Source organism: Mesoplodon bidens (genome assembly GCF_964165515.1).
Source record: "Mesoplodon bidens genome assembly, chromosome: 11".
Lineage (NCBI taxonomy): Eukaryota > Metazoa > Chordata > Mammalia > Artiodactyla > Ziphiidae > Mesoplodon > Mesoplodon bidens.
In genome coordinates, this window is record NC_138167.1 from 42260975 (window position 1) to 42281776 (window position 20802).

Consider the following 20802-nt stretch of genomic DNA (forward strand, 5'->3'; position numbering starts at 1 on the left):
AAATTTTAAAGTTTGTGGTTTGGAATCAGAGGATTTGGCTTTGAATCCAGGCTCCACTTGTTAGAGCTTCAGCGACCACTGACTAGTACCTTCTTTCTCCAAACTCAGTTTTTTAAATTTCTAAAGAATAGTGATTTGCATCTCAGTGGGTTTCGTGGAAATTAAAAACGGTACGTTGTCCTAATGCTTAGCACGGTACCAATAAAAAATAGGCTTTTGTTGTTTTTGTTGTTGTTGTTATTACTTAAGCCCTCCCCTTCCTGTCCCAATATGTCGAAATTCCGCCTCGCTTGTTAGCTCAGCGCCTTCAAGGTCCTGAGCCAGTCTCGGTTCCGCTGCGTAGGTGCGGGTTCTCGGAAATCAGCTGTTTCAGTCCTGAGCTCTTCTGTTCAGTGGATTCCTCCCTCCGCAGGCACGGGGCAGGGCTTACTTGAGCTTTCCTACCAATCGCTGCAGCTAGAGGTGTGGTTTCGGCTCCGCTTATCCCGCCTCGCGGAGAAGGAGGAGTTGTGGTGGCGCCAATGAACTCACAGCCTGGGGAAGAGGTTGGCTGAATGGCAGCCAGTGTCGGGGCGCCTCTATGGGAATGGCGAGATCCGGGGTTCAGCCGCTCGCTCAAGCCTGTGGCAAGGGGGCGGGTTCGAGAGGCGGGCCGAAGCCGAGGGCGGTGCGGGAGGCCCTGGTGCTCGAACTCTCTCTGGGGACCGGAAGCCTGGACCAGAGCTACTGGAGGGAGCTGGGCCTGAGACTCTAACCAGGTACCGGCCCTGAGAAGGCGCGGGGGCGGATGTGGGTGGAGGCGCGAGTTTCTCTCTGAGAGGGCAGGCAGGCCCTGGGGGGTACGCCCCGGAGGGGTCAGACTCTGTCCCCAGGTTGAAACAGGAGCTGTCGCTTCCTTCATCCTCCTGTCCAACCTAGGTCCCCAACCGTAACGCACCCCCCCCTCCAGAAACACCCCTGCAACTTCCAAGACCCGAAACCTGGCATTGTTGCATTGGTTCAGTGTCTTGGACAACGCTCTTACCTTCCAGTCTGTTATTTTTTATCCTTACCAAAAAAAAAGAGAGAGAAAAAAATAGAGTTATTTTCAGAAAAGCTTATTGAGCACAATATACGCGCTTAAAAGAGTGTTGGATAACTGGAGAAAAAAGAGTTTACAGCCCTTAACCTGCGTGCTTGCAATCTATTTAAGAAGGCCAGGTTTTTTGGTTTTGCTTTTCATATTTAAACCTCAGGGTTTACTTGCCGCCTTGCTTTATTAATACCAGCCAATTAGTTCCTTAGGAACTGGGGCCTCGTCGTTTGTTTTTTAAAAGCAATACAAGTACATAGTGTAAAAAGTCAAGCACTACTAAAGGGTTAAAGTGAAAAGTAGGAGCCCCTGCCCAATTCTTTACTTCCCTTGTTCCTACTTCCCAGAGGTAGAAAGGCAGCTCGTGATTATTCGTACTGGTGGGAAAGAATCTTTCCCACCCCAAGCATTTGATTTGCAATAAAATCATGTGACCTTTTTTTAGACCACAGAAGTGGGTGTTAATTCTTTTTTGTTAGGCTCAGGCTGCAAGAAATTTTGATTTCCTAAGCAGACAGATGGCAGTGGGTGGGGAAAGGTAGGGAGAAGGGCTCCACCCAGCCTGCTTGGTGACAGGCAAAAACAAGTTTTGAGTGAATTTTCTCACAAACTTAATAATCCACATGAAGAATCAGAGATTGACAGAGGTCATAAAAGTGTCACAATCTTAGGGATTGAGTGACCCCTTACACAGTATTTAAGTATCTTAAACATCTTCTAGAGAATGGAGCTCCTCTTTCCAACATGGAGAGCAGTTTATCTTCAAGGAGGTTCAGCCTCTGATAAAGCTTTGGGGCCAGCTGGGATAATGCTGAAATAAATACTTAAGACTGGGACTTCCCTGGTGGTCTAGTGGTTAAGACTCCACGCTTCCACTGCAGTGGGTTCAATCCCTGGTGGGGGAACTAAAATCCTGCATGCCGTGCGGTGTGGCCAAAAATAAATAAATAATTTTTAAAAACCCCTTTTTTAAATACTTAAGACTGACCTTTAAATGCTCCAGCATAAGTGAATACAAACACAAACAAATAGGGCCTCCCTGGTGGCGCAGTGGTTGAGAGTCCGCCTGCCGATGCAGGGGATACGGGTTCGTGCCCCGGTCTGGGAGGATCCCATATGCCGCGGAGCGGCTGGGCCCGTGAGCCATGGCCGCTGGGCCTGCGCATCCGGAGCCTGTGCTCCGCAACGGGAGAGGCCACAACAGTGAGAGGCCCGCATACCGCAAAAAAAGAAAAAAAAAAAAAAAAAAAAAAAAACACAAACAAATAAATTTAAAATAAATTCATTGGGGGAGATAGGTGAAATGAGATTGCGGAAGTATACACGTTTGTTGAAGCTGGATGATGGGTACATGGATGATCCTTGTACTACTCACTCTACTTTGTTGTGTGTTTGAAAATTACCATTGAAACAAAAAGGCCTACATATTGGAGCTCTTAAATAGTACTCCCTGGAAGAATATACGCCAAACTGATAATATTGGTTACTTCTGGAGAGGAGGAAAAGGGACCAAGATTGGGAGTAGGGTCAATCTAGACTTTACTTTTTTTCTGTATTTTTTCTTACTTGTATAATTAAACATTTAAAAAAATTTGTAATAATAAACAATCACGAGACTGTGGATGGTTTAGTCCAGCAAAATTTCCAATTGGGAACCTGCATCCTTCAGGCTCAGACCCCAAATGGCGCAGTGGGAGATGCTGCAGAATCTTGACAGCCCATTTCAGGATCAGCTGCACCAGCTCTATTCAAATAGCCTCCTGCCGGTGGACATTCGACAGTACTTGTCTGTCTGGATTGAAGATCAGAACTGGTGAGGCCTTCAGGAAGTTGGGGGGATGAGGAAAATGATTTCTTTCTTCTGAGCCCCCAGGATCCTGGAGACACCAAGGGCAGGAAGGGGTTGGAAGGCCTCAAGATAGTAGCAACCCCGCAGAGATACTAATCCTTGTCCTTCCTGGTCCCTAGGCAGGAAGCTGCACTGGGCAATGATGAGGCCAAGGCTAATATGCTGTTCTTCCACTTCTTGGACCAACTGAACTATGAGTGTAGCCGCTGCAGCCAGGACCCTGAGTGTTTGTTGCTACAGCACAACTTGCGAAAATTCTATCGGGACATTCAGGTACTTGGAAGAGCCAGGAATAACAAAGTAGGGATGGCAGCTGAGTGTAGAGGAGTACGTTTTAGGGTATGGAACATGGAACAGGACCTGGAGGTTCAAAGAACAGGGGAAGATCTGGGGAAAATGGGACAGAGTCTGGACTTGGGAGACCACTGGCAGAGAGAAGGACATAGATGACCCATTTGGAAAGAGGCTAGGTTTGGGGGACCAGTGGTGAAAAGGGGTAGGGCTTGGGACCCTGAAGAAGGGAAGAGAATACTGAGGTCACTGGTGGGGAGGGCCTGAGGTGGTAGTTCATTGATGGCAGTTAAGTTAAATCAATCCTTTCTCTTTTCCTACTGCAGGCCTTTCCCCAGGGTGCTACCCAGTTGGCTGAGATGATCTTTAATCTCCTTCTGGAAGAAAAAAGAATTCTGACCCAGGCTCAGAGGGCTCAGTCGGTGAGAACGATTTGGTGGTGATGTTGAAAGCTCCTGGAGTAGAGAGGGATCCTGCAAAGGACTCAGCAAATTTGCCTCAGAACAAGATTCCTCCACATCCTGTGGTTTCATTTCAGGTCTGGATTTCAGGGATGAAAGGTCAGAGTTGAAATGTGCTCAGAGCCTCTTATTTCAGGAGCAAGGAGAACCAGCCCTTGCAGCACCTGGGGAGAGCCAGCAGCATGAGATTGAATCCCGGATCCTGGAATTAAAGGCTATGATGGAGGTTGGTAGATGTGGCAAGAGCCAGGGTGGGCAGAACTCAGCCTGCCTCCTCTCACAGAAGCAGCCTCATCCGGGTCTCATCTCCTCTGCAGAAGCTGGTGAAATCCATCAGCCAACTGAAAGACCAGCAGGATGTCTTCTGCTTCCGATATAAGATCCAGACCTCAGGTAGAAAGCACATTGAGGGGTGGGAGAAAGAAGCCTACTGGGAGGCCAAGGGTAGAATAGAGCAGAAGGGGAAAGCCCCAGTAAACAATAATGACCTTCGGCTGCATCTTGCTGGTTACAGTCCTGCTGCCATTGCAAAGCTGGAGGTGCCAGGGTATGTTGTAGAGGTCAGGCTGGAGGTGTAGCTGAGGGACAGCTAGTGAATGTTGGAGGGGATGCTTGGGAAACTGCCTTAGCAGATTGAGTGGGCTTCTGGTTCTAGCAAGACCATTCAGAATTTGCATGAGGGCCCAGAGGTGCCTGTGCTTTGGTTGGTTCCCCTTCAGAACTCCCCACTCCTGACTCTGGCTGAGGTCTGGGCTGGGAAGGAGATGGGGAGGAGCCCTAGGTCTGAGCATTTGTCTCACTCCTGCTCCTGCCATCCAGCAAGGACACCCTCTTTGGACCCCCATCAGACCAGACAGCAGGACATTCTGCAGGAAACGCTCAATGAACTGGACAGAAGGAGAAAGGTGGGTGGCAGAGGACAGAGGGAGTGGGTAGCAGGGAACTGGGGAAAATGAGGCATCGGGAGCCCTGGCCTCTAGCCTTGGCTTCTTTGTCTCTTCATCACTGGTTGAATGGTGGAGGGTGATGGTGAGAGGCTCTCAGCACTCACTTTATGTCTTTCATAGGAGGTGCTAGATGCCTCCAAAGCACTGCTAGGCCGATTAACTACCCTAATTGAGCTACTGCTGCCCAAGTTGGAGGAGTGGAAAGTTCAGCAGCAGAAAGCCTGCATTGGAGGCCCCCCGGATGGAGGATTGGAGCAGTTGGAGAAGTGGTGAGAGGCACCTCCCACCCTTGTGCTCACCTGGCCCTAGTCCTAACTACCCACTGTGCTTTGTAGGTTATAATGCCCTGTGTATGACGAGATATTGCCCTCCTTAATCTCTGCTTCCCAGAATGATCCCAGCTCCCTTGTCTGACTGCAGCTATGCTCTGCTCTTCATTCTCACCACTCAGGGAGCCCAGAGCCCAGTCTTTGCTTTGGGGAAAGTAATGAATTGATCCACAATCCGATTTCTCCTTCCTGCTTAATCACCCGAGAAATATCGTTTTACCTTTTTTTAGTGCAATGAATATAATGCCAAAAAAAATTACCAGTTACCTTAATATCCAGATGTAGCTACTATAATATTATTAAACAAAAATTGAATCATACTGTTCATACTATTTTGAGATCTGTGGGTTTGTTTGTTTTTTTTTAACTTAGCAATATATCATATTTACCCATGCCCATGATACTTTTATTTTTTGCATCTTTTGGCCATGCCACATAGCATATGGGATGTGGGATTGTTCCCCAACTAGGGATCAGACCTGCACCCCCTACAGTGGAAGGGTGGAGTCTTAACCACTGGACCATGATGGAAGTCCCTACGCATGATACTTTTTTTTTTTTCTTTTTTTGGCTGCCTTGGGTCTTCGTTGCTGTGCGCGGGCTTAGTCTAGTTGTGGTGAACGGGGGCTACTCTTCATTGCGGTGCAGAGGCTTCTCATTTTGGTGGCTTCTCTTGTTGCAGAGCACGGGCTCTAGGCGCGCGGGCTTCAGTAGTTGTGGCACGTGGGCTCAGTAGTTGTGGCTCTTGGGCTCTAGAACGCAGGCTCAGTAGTTGTGGCTCACAGGCTTGGTTGCTCCGCGGCATGTGGGATCTTCCCGGACCAGGGCTTGAACCTGTGTGCCCTGCATTGGCAGGCAGATTCTTAACCACTGCGCCACCAGGGAAGCCCTAAACAAATTTCTTTATGTGTTTTCCAGTAAGCTCCTTATTTTATATTAATTTTATTGTGATGTAGAAAAAAATAACTAATGTGTCCTTCAACATATTTGAAAAATACCTATTATTTAGATATTTTGTCATGAGAAAATTTATTATAATTTAAACTATTAAAAATATACCATGGGGGGGGCACCCGTGGAATGAACTGGGAGACTGGGATTGACATATATACACTATTGATACTATGTATAAAATAGATAACTAATGAGAACCTACTGTATAGCACAGGGAACTCTCTACTCAGTGCTCTGTGGTGACCTGAATGGAAAGGAAATCCAAAAAAGAGGGAATATATGTATACATGTAGCTGATTCACTTTGCTGTACAGCAGAAAGTAACACAACATTGTAAAGCAACTATTCTCCAATAAAAATTAATATAAAAAATTAAAAATATACCACTGTTCAGATAAATTGAAAACAGATATATAGGGCTTAGGGTACAGGGTAAGTATTTACATTACAGTTGCACGTGTATTCATCATTTTGTACAGGGCTTGGCAAATTATGGCCTGTGAGTGATTTCTTGCTATTTTAAACAGTGCTGCAGTAAATAACCTCATAGCTCCATCTTTATTTACATCTCCAATTATTTCTGTAATGTAAGTTATCAGAAATGATATTCCTGGGTTAAAGTATATATTGGGTTGGCCAGAAAGTTAGTTCGGTTAGTGAATGCGTTGTTCGATAAAATTCTTGGTGAAAATGAAAAATGTGTTTTTTGTTTTTACTTAAAACTGAACGAACTTTTTGGCCAACCCAATACCTTTTCTTGTTGGTGGTGGTGCTGTTATTGTGTTGTTCTTTTGTTTCATTGTTTTTAATACAAAGAGCTTTATTTCTTTTTTTGATTGTAAATATAAAATATACTAATTGGAAAAATTTCAGAAAACTTAAAAGAGAAAAAAAGTAAAAATTACCCATGTGCATAATCTGATCGTTCAGAGGTAACCACTGTTAATGCTTCAAAAAAATTTTTTTTTTTTTTTTTTTTTTTTGTGGTACGCGGGCCTCTCACTGTCGTGGCCTCTCCCATTGCGGAGCACAGGCTCTGGATGCGCAGGCTCAGCGGCCATGGTTCACGGGCCCAGCCGCTCCGCGGCATGTGGGATCTTCCCGGACCGGGGCACGAACCCATGTCCCCTGCATCGGCAGGCGGACTCTCAACCACTGCGCCACCAGGGAAGCCTAAAAAATTTTTTTGATGTGGACCATTTTTAAAGTTTTTATTGAATTTGTTACAGTATTGCTTCTGTTTTATGTTTTGGTTTTTTGGCCGTGAGGCATGTGGGATCTTAGCTCCCCGACCAGGGATCGAACCCACACCCCCTGCATTGGAAGGTGAAGTCTTAACCATTGGACCACCAGGGAAGTCCCCTGTTAATGCTTTTGAATACATTTTTCCAGATTTTCCCTGTGCGTATTCACAAATACACATCTTTTTTTTTTTTTTTTTTGTGGTATGCAGGCCTCTCACTGTCGTGGCCTCTCCCGTTGCGGAGCACAGGCTCCAGATGCGCAGGCTCAGCGGCCATGGCTCACGGGCCCAGCCGCTCCACGGCATGTGGGATCTTCCCAGACCGGGGCACGAACTCGTGTCCCCTGCATCGGCAGGCGGACTCTCAACCACTGCGCCACCAGGGAAGCCCTATACATCTATTTTAAACAGAACTCAGATTATATATATACTATCTTGTAATTTTTTAAATTTAATGTTTATGAAAATTTTTTCTTGTTAAAAATTTGTGTCTATATCATTATTTTTAATGGTTGCATAGTATTCCGTGATGTCAATATGCCATAATTTATGTACCCAATACCAATTGTTTCTAATTTTTCTATTACAGAAAACAAAGCTACGAACTATGAACATCTGTCTTTGTCCATTTGTTTGTCTGATCTTAGAAATGGAATACTGCAAAATGTATATACATTTTTTGAAGCTTTTTATTTTTATTTTTTATATATTTTTTGGCCACACCACGCAACATGTGGGATCTTAGTTCCCCGACTAGGGATTGAACCCACGCCCCTTGCATTGGAAGCGTGGAGTCTTAACCACTGGACCACCAGGGAAGTACCCTGAAGCTTTTTAAAAAAATAGTTCCAAACTGCTATCCCAATCTGTTTGCTCTTATGTAGTGGATAATTGTTTTCCTGTTACCATATTGCCTTTTATTATTATTTCTTATTATATAGACAGTAAAACACATACAACTTCATCCCTTACTAGTTTTATGACCTTGAGCAAGTCACTTTACTCTTTCTATGCCTCAGCTTTACCATCTGTAAAATAGGGATAATAATAGTACCTACCTCACAGGGTTGTTGTAAGAATTAACCCTATGCATGAAGATGTATGAAGCACTTAGAACAAAAAGTACATATCAAGGGGGCTTCCCTGGTGGCGCAGTGGTTGAGAGTCCGCCTGCCGATGCAGGGGACATGGGTTCGTGCCCCAGTCCGGGAAGATCCCACATGCCGCGGAGCGGCTGGGCCTGTGAGCCATGGCCGCTGAGCCTGCACATCCGGAGCCTGTGCTCCGCAATGGGAGAGGCCACAACAGTGAGAGGCCCGCAAACTGCAAAAAAAAAAAAAAAAGTACATATCAAGCATCATGTGAAAGTTAGCTTTATTATGTTAATAAATCTTTTATCAATTTATATGTGAAAGTGGCTTTGATATTCATTCCTTAGGTTATGAAAAAAGTTGAAAAATCTTTCACATGCTTCCTGGATTCTTTTTTGTCCCAATCAGTTTCTGACTTTCCACATAGTTAAAGGGGAGCTCTTGGAGCCTGTTTGGGGATTCCAGGAAACTGATGGATTCTTTCTCCCTTGGATTCTGTCACCCAGGTTCACAGCTGGAGCAAAGCTGTTGTTTCATCTGCGGCAGCTGCTGAAGGAGCTAAAGGGATTGAGTCGCATGGTCACCTATCAGGGGGACCCTCTGATCGAAGGGGTGGATCTGCGGAAGGCCCAGGTCACAGAGCTGCTACATCGCGTGCTCCACAGGTCTAGAGGCCAGGGAGGGACCTCGAGGGAGGCCAGAGGGAAGGGACAAGGGGAGCCATTCTTAGAGATACTGACCTCTATATATTCTCTCCACATCCCCCCAGAGCCTTTGTAGTAGAAACCCAGCCCTGCATGCCCCAAACTCCCCATCGACCCCTCATCCTCAAGACTGGGAGCAAGTTCACCGTCCGAACAAGGTTGGCATTTCAGAACTCATTCCTGCTTCCTTTTACCAGCCCTGGCACTGATGCTTTCTGGTTTTACAAATCTTCCCACTCTTGGCTGTTTCTTCTCTCTTTTCCCCTCAATCTCCTTACCTCTTCTAATCTCTTCCATTGTTTTTTTTCAAACACCTGGTCTATCCAGGAGATTGAAGTTGACCACTTTCCCCCATCTACCTCCCTCCCCTGCAGGCTGCTGGTGAGACTCCAGGAAGGCAATGAGTCACTGACTGCAGAAGTCTCCATTGACAGGTAAGTTGGGGCAGGTGAAGGGTGGGACCAAGTGGTGGCCAGGAAGTGGGGTGGTGGGGTGGAGGAGGTACCTACTCTTTACAACAGGGCCCTGGGGCTGTGTTCTTTTCCCTTCCATTCCTACCTCATAGAAATGGCTCCTCTCTTTTGTTGAGTGCTTACTATGTGACATGTAGCTTGTCAAGTACCCAATTTAAAATTGTCGCAGGAACCCCATGAGTTAGGTATTACCAATGCACTATTCAAATGAGGAAACAAGTTCAGATAATTTATGTCTCTAGTGCAAGGCCACATAGCTGGTGAGCTGCAGATTTGGGTTTGAACCCGGGTCTGTCTGATTCCACAGACCAAATTCCTAACTTCTGCACTATTTTGCTTCCCAGTGATTTTTTTTTTTTCTTTACAGAAATCCTCCTGAATCACAAGGGTAGGTGCCTGACAAGGACACTGCAAACTTTTGTGCACTGCATGACCTGTATCATCACATGTGGCAGCCCTGATGGGGACACAAACAAGGAGGAGGTTGATTTGGGTGGTGTATGGACAGAGGGAGAAGGGGAGGTCTGAAATGAAGTGAAACTTTTGTTATTTTCCTGCTGAGTTTTTAGAATAACTCTGCTCCTGACCTGCATATATCTTCTTCCTCCTTGGAATAGCTTCCGGAAGTTCAACATTCTGACCTCAAACCAGAAAACTTTGACTCCTGAGAAAGGGCAGAGTCAGGGCTTAATTTGGGACTTTGGCTACCTGGTAAGAAGGGATGGTATCTTAAGGTTGTAGTCCAATCGAACAAGCTGGAGGAAGTTCCCAGGCCTTGGGAAGTCCTGAGGGCAAAGCAAGGGTTCTAGGGACCCTGGGGTCCTTGCTCTGGCATTCTCTCTCCCTCCCCTCAATTCACAGACACTGGTGGAGCAGCGTTCAGGTAGTTCAGGAAAGGGCAGCAATAAGGTGAGGCCTGGACAGGGGGTTGGGGGGCAGGAGGAACTTACCAAAGGGCACGCTGATCACTGTGTCTTCTGCTGTCCCAGGGGCTGCTAGCCGTGACAGAGGAACTGCATATTATCAGCTTCACAGTCAGATACACCTACCAGGGTCTGAAGCAGGAACTGAAAGTGAGTGAAAATGGAGTGCGTTTGCGGGAAGACCTAAGGAGGGGTTAAGCAGAAGCCTCTCAGGGTGGGATATTGTCTGGCCCTTACCAGATGTCTACAGCTGGAAACATCACACCCCTCTTCTGTGATTTCTGTCTCCTCCCCAGACGGACACCCTTCCTGTGGTGATTATTTCTAACATGAACCAACTCTCAATTGCCTGGGCCTCGGTTCTCTGGTTCAATCTGCTCAGCTCAGACCCCCAGGTAGAAGGTGGGGGCCAACAGGTGAAGGGTGGCAAGGAGGGGCGTGGAAGCTTGGTGGGAGGGCACTGCTTCTGAGGCACCCTGTCCCTTCCTACCTCTGCAGAATCAGCAGTTCTTCTCCAGCCCCGCCAAGGCCCCCTGGGACTTGCTGGGCCCTGCTCTCAGTTGGCAGTTCTCCTCCTACGTTGGCCGAGGCCTCGACTCAGCCCAGCTTGGCATGCTGCGGGACAAGCTGTTTGGTACAGACCTTCTTTTCTCTCAGCCTTTCCCTAGCCTTTGTCTGCCCCCCGCCCTCCATCCTTACTGTCCCAGGACCCTTGGCCCTGCCTCTTCTGTCATCTGAACTGTCTGTCTGCCCACAGGGCAAAACTCCAAGACTGAGGGTGCCTTGTTGTCCTGGGCCCAGTTCATTAAGGTAACCCTCTGCATCCTGTGCAGCTAGACCTTGGCCCCCGTCCAATTACTAGTCCTTCCCCACACCCAGGGCAGCTCCACATCTCTTCCTGCCTTTCCATTCCTCCTTCAGCGAGAGAGCCCCCCTGGCAAGCTACCATTCTGGACATGGCTCGACAAAATTCTGGACCTGGTACATGACCACCTGAAGGATCTCTGGAACGATGGGTAAGGCCTTGGTCAGCCTCCCTCTCTTCCCTGCCGCCTTTCTGTGCTTGAGAGTGGACTCTGTGCGCCCTCATGTGGCAAATAGGGGGAGAGAGCAGAACCCGGTGCCAGGTCATACCCCCTCACGTTTGCAGTAATAGTCTCCTAGCCCGTATTTGTCTAGCATCCACTGTGTTCCAGAGCCTGCGGGGTGCTTTTTATGAATTCTCTCACGTAATCCTTATAACCCTGCTGGGCGATGGGTGTTGCCACCCTCAAGGGAGGAAATGAAAGCTCAGAGAGGTTAAAGGACTTACACCAGGGGCAGAGTTGGGATTCAAACCGAGGCCTGTCTGACCTCACGCCTATGCTCTTTCCACCACACTGCCTGCCCATTTGTGTAGCACTTTGCCTTTTACAAGGTGCTTTTCATCTGTGTGACCTCACCACAGCTTCACACCTCTTCCAACCCTGGCAGGTGGATATTGTCAGTAAAGTGAAATGACTTGGCCAACATGGAACAGTTTGTAACAAGGTGGCAGAGCCAGGGCCCAGGCCTGGCAGTCTGTCCCTCTACAAGGGGAGCAGGAGGCAGGAGGGCCTCACAGCTGCTCTCTGTGCTGTAGACACATCATGGGCTTTGTAAGCCGGAGCCAGGAGCGCCGGCTGCTGAAGAAGACCATCTCTGGCACCTTTCTGCTGCGCTTCAGTGAAACGTTGGAAGGGGGCATTACCTGCTCCTGGGTGGAACACCAAGATGATGGTCAGCTGCCCTGCCCTCCTGTTTCCACAGCCTCTCTTGCTGCCCCTCTGCTTGCCCTTGGCTTCCCTGGCTCTTTCCTGAATCCCTCAGCAGATCTGTGGTTGGGCAGCCAGGGTGGGGAGCTCCCAGGCCCAGCCTCTTCCCTCAAGCCTGCCTATTCCTGCATCCACTCTCCAGATAAGGTGCTCATCTACTCTGTGCAGCCCTTCACCAAGGAGGTGCTGCAGTCGCTCCCGCTGACCAAAATCATCAGCCAGTACCAGCTGCTCACTGAGGAGAACATACCTGAGAACCCACTGTGCTTCCTCTACCCACGAATCCCCCGGGATGAGGCTTTTGGATGCTACTCCCAGGAGAAAGGTGAGAAGCATTGATACACTTCACTGGTAGAGTGCAGGGATCCACAGGCATCCACAAATCCAACTCTTTCCTTTCAACGTGGGAAAACTGATATCCAAAGAAGTTAAGGGCTCTGTCTGTGGGACACTGCTAGTTAGTAGGGAGACATGACTGTCCGGACTCCTGCACTAGGGGACCCTGGGGCTATGTGTCCAATCTATTGACCTCCCCTGCCTCCTGTGTCTGTCCCCCATAGTTAATCTCCAGGAACGGAAGAAATACCTGAAACGTAAGCTCATTGTGGTCTCTAACAGGTGAGATGTGAACTCTTTGCCCATCTTCCCTAACTCTTTTTGGCTGATACAGTGACCCAAACCTGCCCAATTCCGGTCTCTCCAGCCTTCTTTTCTACTGACCCACACTCCCCAGCCCTCTAGGGTTGTTTCCTACTCTTTTAGTCTCTCTCCTCTCTGTTTAGGTTGTCTCCACAGGGGTTCCCTGATAATAATAGTCATAATCATTGATGTTAATGGACATCTCCTTAATGCCAAGCATGGTACTAGATTTTTTTAGAACATTGTTTGTTTGTTTGTTCGTTTGTTTTTGCTGTACGCGGGCCTCCCACCGCTGCGGCCCCTCTGGCTGCGGAGCACAGGCTCCGGACGCGCAGGCTCAGCGGCCATGGCTCACGGGCCCAGCCGCTCCACAGCATGTGGGATCTTCCCGGACCGGGGCGTGAACCCTGCATTGGCAGGCGGACTCTCAACCACTGCACCACCAGGGAAGCCCTAGAACATTTTTAAAATTTAATCCTTATGAGAACCCATTTGAGCCAGTAATGAATGATAACAGCCACATTTAATGAAAGTTTATTATGTTCCAGGCACTGGGCTAAATGCTTTGTGTTCATTTTCTCATTTATTGAATCTTCATAATTGTCCTATGAGGCAGAAGATACTGTTATTACTGTTTTCATCTGAGGAACCTGAGGTTTAGTGTGGTGAAGTGGCATGCCTAAGGTACATGGCTAATCAGTGATCCGGGTCTGTCAAATTTCAAAGCCCTGCTTTTAACCATCTTACTGCCTCTCAAGTATTATGAGGTATTGTTGTTCCCTTTTTACAGATGATAAATCTGAGGCTCAGAGAGGTTAGGTCACTTTGCCTAAGGTCACCCAACTAGTAAATGATAGGATTTAAATCTCTGGTTAACCTTAAGCCCTCTGCTCTATTGCCTTTTAGACTAGAGAGATAGCCTCTGCTTTCTCTACCATTCCCCACTTTACCTAAACAACTGAGCCCTGCTCCTTTGTCTGTACTGGGGTATCCAGACAGGTGGATGAGCTGCAACAACTGCCGGAGCTTAAGCTGGAGCCAGAACTGGAGTCATTCGAGCTGGATCTGGGGCTGGCACCAGGGCCAGAGCCAGGGCCGGGCCTGGACTTAGAGCCACTGCTGGAGGCAGGGCTGGATCTGGGGCCAGCACTGGAGTCCACTCTGGAGCCCACTCTGGAGCCCGTGATGGAGTCTACTCTGGAGCCCGTGCTGGAGCCCACTCTAGAGCCCGTGCTGGAGCCCACTCTGGAGCCTGTGCTGGAGTCCACTCTGGAGCCTGTGCTGGAGTCCACTCTGGAGCCCGTGCTGGAGCCCACACTAGGCGAGGTGTCACAGAGAGTCCCAGAGCCAAATCTGGGACCAGGACTGAAGCGGGAGCCTATTCCAGAGCCTATTTCACAGCCACTGCCAGAGCCGGATTTGCCCCATGATCTGAGACACTTGAACACTGAAGACATGGAAAGTAAGTGATGAGATGGGGCTAGGGAAGAGGGGACACATTCCCTTTCCCAGCTCCCCTCCCTCACCCACTACAGAAAAAGACTGAGTTCTGAGCTCCTCATTGGAGAAAGGCTTATTTCCCTGTGATTCCTTTTATTAGGAAATACACACGCCTCCCCCGCCCCACCTAAGTGTCCCCCTCAGGCCTTGTCTAGGCCTCTGCTGCCATCCTCTCTCACTTTCCCTGCTGCTTTGGGAACTCCTTGCCTAAGATCAGGGCCTGACTTCTTTCTCTGGACTATCTAGTCTTCAGAAACAGCATGAAGATTGAAGAAATCATGCCAAATGGTGACCCACTGTTGGCTGGCCAGAACGCCATGGATGAAGCTTACGTCTTCCCTTGCAGCCATTTCTACACAGATGGGCCCTTGATTCCTTCTGACTACTAAAAACTACATTTTCTCTGTTCTTTCCATATATTTTGCCCCTCCTACCTCTCACATCATGATGTTGCTCTCCAAGGATGGGAAATCAGGCATGTGCTTCTTCTAAACTGGGTTAGCCGTGGGATTTGGAGTGAGAGATAGAAGCATAATATGGGTAAGGAACAGGCACCAATGAATCAGAACAGATGTTACCCATAGCTCCAGCTAGGAGCCTGGAGGCTGCCTGCTGTGCTGGGAGGTATAGGAATTTGAGAGCAGGCCAGAACAGTTAGGAGGTACTTGGAGGGCTCAGGGCAGTGGCTTCTTTCCAGTGTGGAAGGCTTTCAACATTTCAGTAGCTGATAAGACTAACCGGGTGCCTACTTCATGTTCCTGGAGTGCCCTTTCTGCTCAAAACAGCTCTGACTTCTGATCCTGCAGTGATTCAGAACTCCTGTCTTTGGCCAAATACACTCTTGGCCGGGAAAGCAGGGAAGGAAGCCCTGGGTCAGGGAGTAAGAGAGGGCCACACTTAGGACCCCCACTTCCTAATCACAGTCCCTTGTAATCTCATTCAGCTTGCTTAGCCATGTAGGGATTAAGGCCAAAAAGATCACGGTTACTCTATATACTAAGGGGTCATGAGGAAAGATCCCTCTCCACTATAGCCCTGCAGAGTAGAAGGATGCACTTTGTAGTCCTTTGGCCCTACTTTTCCGTTCTGTTTCTTTTTACTAACAAGCCTAGAAATTAGACTTACATATCCACATAAATAAGTCTTTATTGAAAAAAGTGCATAATTCAGTATAAATATAATAAATAATCCTCCTCCCCAAACTGCTGCCATGATGATAAATAATCCCAAAATTTCCCTTCCCATGTAATAAATATTCAACCTGTTCTAGGTCAGCATAAGTCAGTCAGTATTGGTAATTTTTCAACAGAGCAAGTCCTTTTAAAATTAATGGACTGATTAACTTGTTGGCTCACAGGTGTCTAGGCTGATAAATTCATCTTAGCATTGCTGAGCCGTGGAGGTCTGGGTGCCATCCATAAGCTGCTGGCTTAGGGGCTCAGAGTTGCTGCTCCATGGGCAAAGACCCTGGCAGCTACAGCCACAAAGGCCTGGAGGCTGCGAAGGATCTTGAGGCGGAGAAGGAGGCGCTGCCACGGCTGGCTGGGACTGGGGCTTGGAGTCTGCTCAATCTCCCAGTGGTGACCCTCGGGCTGAAAGGACACAGGACACAATCAGGACTCTAGATCCTTCACTCCCCCGCCAGGCCCTGTCTCTGACACCTGCAAGCCCCACTTTTCCAGGCCCCTAGTTCATACCTGCAAGAGTTCCCTGAGGCCCAGTAGGGAGGCATGAAGCTGGCCCACAGGGCCATCGGGGAGTAGAGAAGGCTCCCCTGTGAAAATATCTGAGCCCAGCAGCTTCTCGTAAAAAACCAAGCCTTGGTGGATCCTTTGCAAGCAGGACTGGGGAGAAAAGAAAGCAGTGAAAGAAAACAGATACAGGGACTTCCCTGGTGGTCCAGTGGTTAAGACTCCATGCTTCCACTGTAGGGGGCATGGGTTTGATCCCAGGTTGGGGAACTAAGATCCCGCATGCCGCTCAGCGCAGCCAAAAAAAAAAACACCAAAAACAAAAAAGAGGGAGAGGAAGAAAGAAAAAAAAGGAAGGAAAGAGAAAAAAGAAGGAGGGGAAAGAAAGGAAAGAGAAAAGAAGGAAGGAAAGAAAAGAGAAAGGAAAAGAAAAGATACCTTCTAATTACTCCACCAAAGACCCACCTGATATTTGCCATTCTTAGAAACGGCTGTGATATGAATGTTTGCGTCCCCAGAAAATTCATATTTTGATATCCTGATCCCCATGTGACGGTATTAGGAAGTGGGACCCTTGGGAGGTTATTAGGTCATGAGGATGGAGCCCTCAAGAATGGGATTATTGCTCTTATAAAAGAGACCCACAGAACTCCGTAATCACTTCCACAATGTGAGGAGACAAGAAGTCTGCAACCTGAAGAGGGCCCTCACTCAACCATGCTGGCACCTTAATCTCGGACTTCCAGCCTCCAGAACTGTGAGAGAGAAATGTCTGTTGTGGGCTTCCTTGGTGGCACAGTGGTTAAGAATCCGCCTGCCAATGCAGGGGACACGGGTTCAAGCCCTGGTCCAGGAAGATCCCACATGCTGCGGAGCAGCTAAGCCCTTGTGCCACGACTACTGAAGCCCGCGTGCCTAGAGCCCATACTCTGCAGCAAGAGAAGCCACCGCAATAGAGCCCACACACTGCAACGAAGAGTAGCCCCCGCTCACCGCAACTAGAGAAAGCCCACACGCAGCCACAAAGACCCAACGCAGCCAAAAATAAATAAAACTTTTAAAAATAAATAAATTTATTTTTTAAAAGAAAAAATAAATGTCTGTTGTTTATAAACTACTGAAGCTATGGTTTGTTGTTATAGCAGGCTGAATGGACAAGGACAGATACAACTTTTACTAATTCACCATGGTGTCCAGCTCTGTCCCCAGTCCCCTCTTCCTTGCGGCCCAGCCTCATCTTAGTACCTGACTGTTGTCCCTGAGTCCTTGTGGATCACAGCCATCCCCACACTGGATATGGGGGACATGATTTGTAGTCTCATCATCATCTTCTCTTGGTAAATCCTGGAATGGAGGAGGGGTGGGAAGAGTAAAGAAATAAGTACTTTCAAACCCCACCTGGATCCTCAGGCTGTGACTCGCCCTGGAACCCCACTCCCCTGTCCTTTCTTACCCTCTGATGGCTTTCAACCCTCCAGCTTCCACCCTAGGCCACAGAGTCTTCCACTGCAGCCTTGGAGGGCTTGGATAGGCTCCTGTTTGGTCCCAGAGGCTGCCACTCACCACATGTCCCATTGGTTGATGTGCACTCCAGGCCAGCATGCAGAGCTGCTGTGAGAGCTGCTGGCCCCGAGCCCAAGCAGGGCTGCTGCCCTCAGGCGCAGCCCGGCCCTGAGCAATCCAGGGCAGCAGCAGCAGCAGCAGCACAGCTCTGCTCCCCAGCATCTCGTTGCCTGCTTCTCAGATCTGGCTGGCTCTGTGCCTTGCAGTCCCTGTGGAATCTCTGTCCACTTCCCCTTGCTCTGAGCCTGATTCTCTCTGTTCTGTGCGTCTCTGGTTTGGTTCCCTCTGTCGTTCACCGAGTTTCTGAGCTGCTTCCTGTAGATTTTCTCCCCTTGTCCCTGAGTCTCTTTAAGCTCCCTGCATTGTAAGACCCGCCCTTTATACTAGCAGGTGACTCACAGCAGGTGGGATTCCCCTCCCTGCATCATCTCCCTCCGTGGGGAGCCCAGGTAAGTAGCCTCAGTTCCAGGGGAAATGAGTCGTGTGGTTGCCGTGACTGGAGGCCTGGGATGGGACTTACGTGTAATGCTCTCCAGGAATCAAAGAGGCTGTAGAAGGGGGTGGGGTGGGAGTAACGAATATTTAAATGAATCTAGTCTCAAGTTCCTTCCTGCTTAACCTTTCCCTCATCTTTTTGCCTCTCTAAGCTATATCTTCCCTCCCTTCAAACCTAATTTCCTCACCCCCCCACCGCCTGAGTAAAAATCAAAACAGAAGCATTCATTTATCTCCCAATAGGATGGCAAGCTCAGTTTGGAATGAAGTTTGGTTCCCACCTGATGCCCTCAATCTAAGAATAAGGGGGCTTCTTAGTCTCTGTTGGGAACGGGGTTATTTTCACTGGGAGACAATGGACATGAAGGCACTTTGTGAACTGGGAAACCACATAAGTTCGGTATAAGGTGTTATTGCTCCCTCACTTCAGGCCTCACTCTGGAGGCTAGGAGGGCTGTTGGAAGGAAAGAGCTGTTGCTAAGAACCATCTGATTCCTCAACCTTAGTGGCCCAAGTTTCTTGGACTCTGTGAGTTTCAGGTGATTTGGGGGTGGGGGACACCAGTGTAAGCAAGGGCTAGAAATCCAACTGAGATATTCCAGCACCCAGCCCTTCACCGTGGCTAGAAAGTCCAGGGTTCTGGGTAGTTGTAGGTGCACAGTGTCAATGACCCTGGCTGGTCCTTCAGCCTGTTGCATCCATGGGTAAAATCCGCTGACACTGATTTCATCACCATCCCTGATGCAACATTCAGTGAAACAGCTGAGACTGTGAAGTTGGGCGTGGGAGTGGAAGGTGGTCCAAATCTGGGACTGCCCCAACCCCAGTGGAGGGTCCCAGGACAATCTGGACGTCAGAATGAGGCCATGGATGACCACACAGGCTCCCAAAGCCTTTCCAAGAGGTTGACCCTTTTTCTCTGAGAAACACCCTCGATAGAGGTCTCCCTTCCCATAGGACTATTCAAAACTGCCCAATGAAACCTCTGATTCAAATATGACTCTACGGTAAATCCACCCTTTGGATAAAACATTTGCAGCATCAGAGAGGTTACCTCAGTTTGAGTGAGAAATGGTTTGCCTCTCCTTACACTGGTGAATACAAATGAAATAAGGAAATTGGGGGTGGGGGTGGGAGTAGGGGAGCTCACCTCACTTTTGTATAATGTCTCCCATGCTTTTCCCGCCTCTGGTTCCCATTCTGGGAGCCCTTTAGGATAGGAGATAGAAGGTGAAAAGGAGGAGGAGGAAGTGGAACGCTGGGGGATGGGATGAGAGGGACAAGGGTGAGTTGGAGGCACGGGGCTTTGTTTCACTTCCTGGTGCTTTGGGAGTTGGGTAGGAAGCAAGGTTGTTGGGGCGATTGTGGGACTGTTGTGTGACAGGAACTACTTCCAGGACTAGATCTGACCTGGAGCTGCAAGGAGACCTTGACGTCAGCAGGACCTCAACCGTTAATGCAAATTATACTGACAAGCAGGCCTTTCCAGTTGGATGCCCAGACGCCAAATCCAGTTGAAGTTTCCCGAGGTGGTTAGTAATGATGGCTTATATCCAACTCTCACTTTACGCCAAGTACTTAGTTTAAGCACTTTTCATATATTAACCCATTTAATTCTCACAACAACACAATTAGATAGGTACTATCGTTATCACCATATTACAGATGAGGAAACTGAGGTGCAGAGATAAGTAACTTGCCTAAGATCACTATTAAGTGGCCAGAATTACAGTGCAGACTCCAGATCCTGCATTCTCAGTCATTCCATTATATTGGACACTGAGGCAACACTAAGCATCTTAATAAAGTAGCTCATTTAGCCCAGGTATCTCTGGCATCTCAGGCCCTTTAATTCTCACTGTTAAGCCTTTCTTAGAGACCTCAATATGGAAATTTTTCAAGGGTAGGAACTGTCCCTGTCTCTCAGCACCCATCTTTTTACAAGATTTTAAATCTAGGGATCTCTGAAGTCAGATCAGTTTGAGAGACCCTCTGAGTTAAGGTGTTTTTCTCTCTGTCAATGACCTCTGACAAGTCTAGAACCCCTCTGAGTCCTGGAAAACTAAATTCTTGGGTTCTTTTATGAAGGTCTATTTACCAGTCTTTATTGAGAGAGAGAAATGCTTTAAAACTGTATCCTCTATGAGGAATTCCTTCCACCAGAGGCCCTCTATGTGGCCTTTAGAAACTGAGCTAAAATACCCCACAGACATCTAACAACCTGGATCTTTTCCAAAGCAGTTCAAGCTCAGAGTTGGACCCCAAGAATCCCTAAGTGCTGACGCTAAATCTGTAAGAGTTTGGGGAAGGCAAATGTCTCAATTTGCTATGCCCTGTCCCTCTGAGGAATAACGTCCAGCTCCACGAGCTAGGGGAATTTGATAGCTGAGGAGTCCTGTTCCCTGGAAATATTACCGACGCCTCTGGGGAGGGAACAATCACAGATGGGAGTTTCAGACGGTTGCCTTTAGAATCGTAGAAGATGCAGCTACTTGGGCCGTGTTAGGAGGCTGCCTCCCGCTTCCTTTTTTCTCTCCCATGCCTGGAAATGATAGGAAATGCCAGCGAGTTTCGGGGGTAAAAGGGTCGGAGGTGGCGGAGTGCTCACAAGAGCACCACGGGAAGAGGGGGTGGACTGGGCCATACTGGGAATACCCAGCAATCGATTCCCAATGCTTTGCCTTGGGCGCCCCTTATTCTAGTTTCTGAAGCTATAGGGAGCATGAAGGTTCGATCTCCAAGCCTCGGGCTCTCTAATTTTGTTTAAAGAAGGCTTAAAAGAGG

The 20802-nt window shown here is 48.3% G+C and overlaps 2 protein-coding genes across 2 annotated transcripts; one reads left to right on the forward strand and one right to left on the reverse strand.

Annotated features, from left to right (window-relative positions):
* Positions 1-534: 534 nt before the first annotated feature.
* Positions 535-15687, forward strand: STAT2 (signal transducer and activator of transcription 2). The gene is made up of 24 exons (XM_081250008.1): positions 535-758; positions 2742-2885; positions 3041-3194; positions 3539-3634; positions 3810-3899; positions 3991-4066; positions 4493-4578; positions 4741-4889; positions 8744-8902; positions 9007-9099; positions 9316-9375; positions 9782-9802; positions 10032-10125; positions 10276-10323; positions 10404-10487; positions 10634-10732; positions 10836-10971; positions 11095-11147; positions 11259-11353; positions 11959-12095; positions 12273-12455; positions 12691-12748; positions 13765-14231; positions 14516-15687. Exons 2-24 carry the CDS (start codon positions 2755-2757, stop codon positions 14656-14658), a joined length of 2712 nt encoding a protein of 903 aa, XP_081106134.1. The 5' UTR covers positions 535-758; positions 2742-2754; the 3' UTR covers positions 14659-15687.
* Positions 15688-15692: 5 nt separating this feature from the next.
* IL23A (interleukin 23 subunit alpha) lies at positions 15693-17685 on the reverse strand (the record flags this gene model as incomplete). The annotated part of the gene is made up of 4 exons (XM_081250016.1): positions 15693-15861; positions 15967-16113; positions 17206-17304; positions 17524-17685. The coding sequence occupies 4 exons, from the start codon at positions 17683-17685 to the stop codon at positions 15700-15702; spliced, it is 570 nt and encodes a 189-aa protein (XP_081106142.1). The 3' UTR covers positions 15693-15699.
* Positions 17686-20802: the final 3117 nt, after the last annotated feature.

Excerpts from the sequence above, each read along its gene's own strand:
- STAT2 (XM_081250008.1), top strand. The coding sequence starts at position 2,755 with ATGGCGCAGTGGGAGATGCTGCAGAATCTTGACAGCCCATTTCAGGAT. Across the intron at positions 3,195-3,538 it reads AATTCTATCGGGACATTCAG|GCCTTTCCCCAGGGTGCTAC; the intron begins GTACTTGGAAGA and ends TTCCTACTGCAG. Across the intron at positions 14,232-14,515 it reads GAACACTGAAGACATGGAAA|TCTTCAGAAACAGCATGAAG; the intron begins GTAAGTGATGAG and ends TGGACTATCTAG.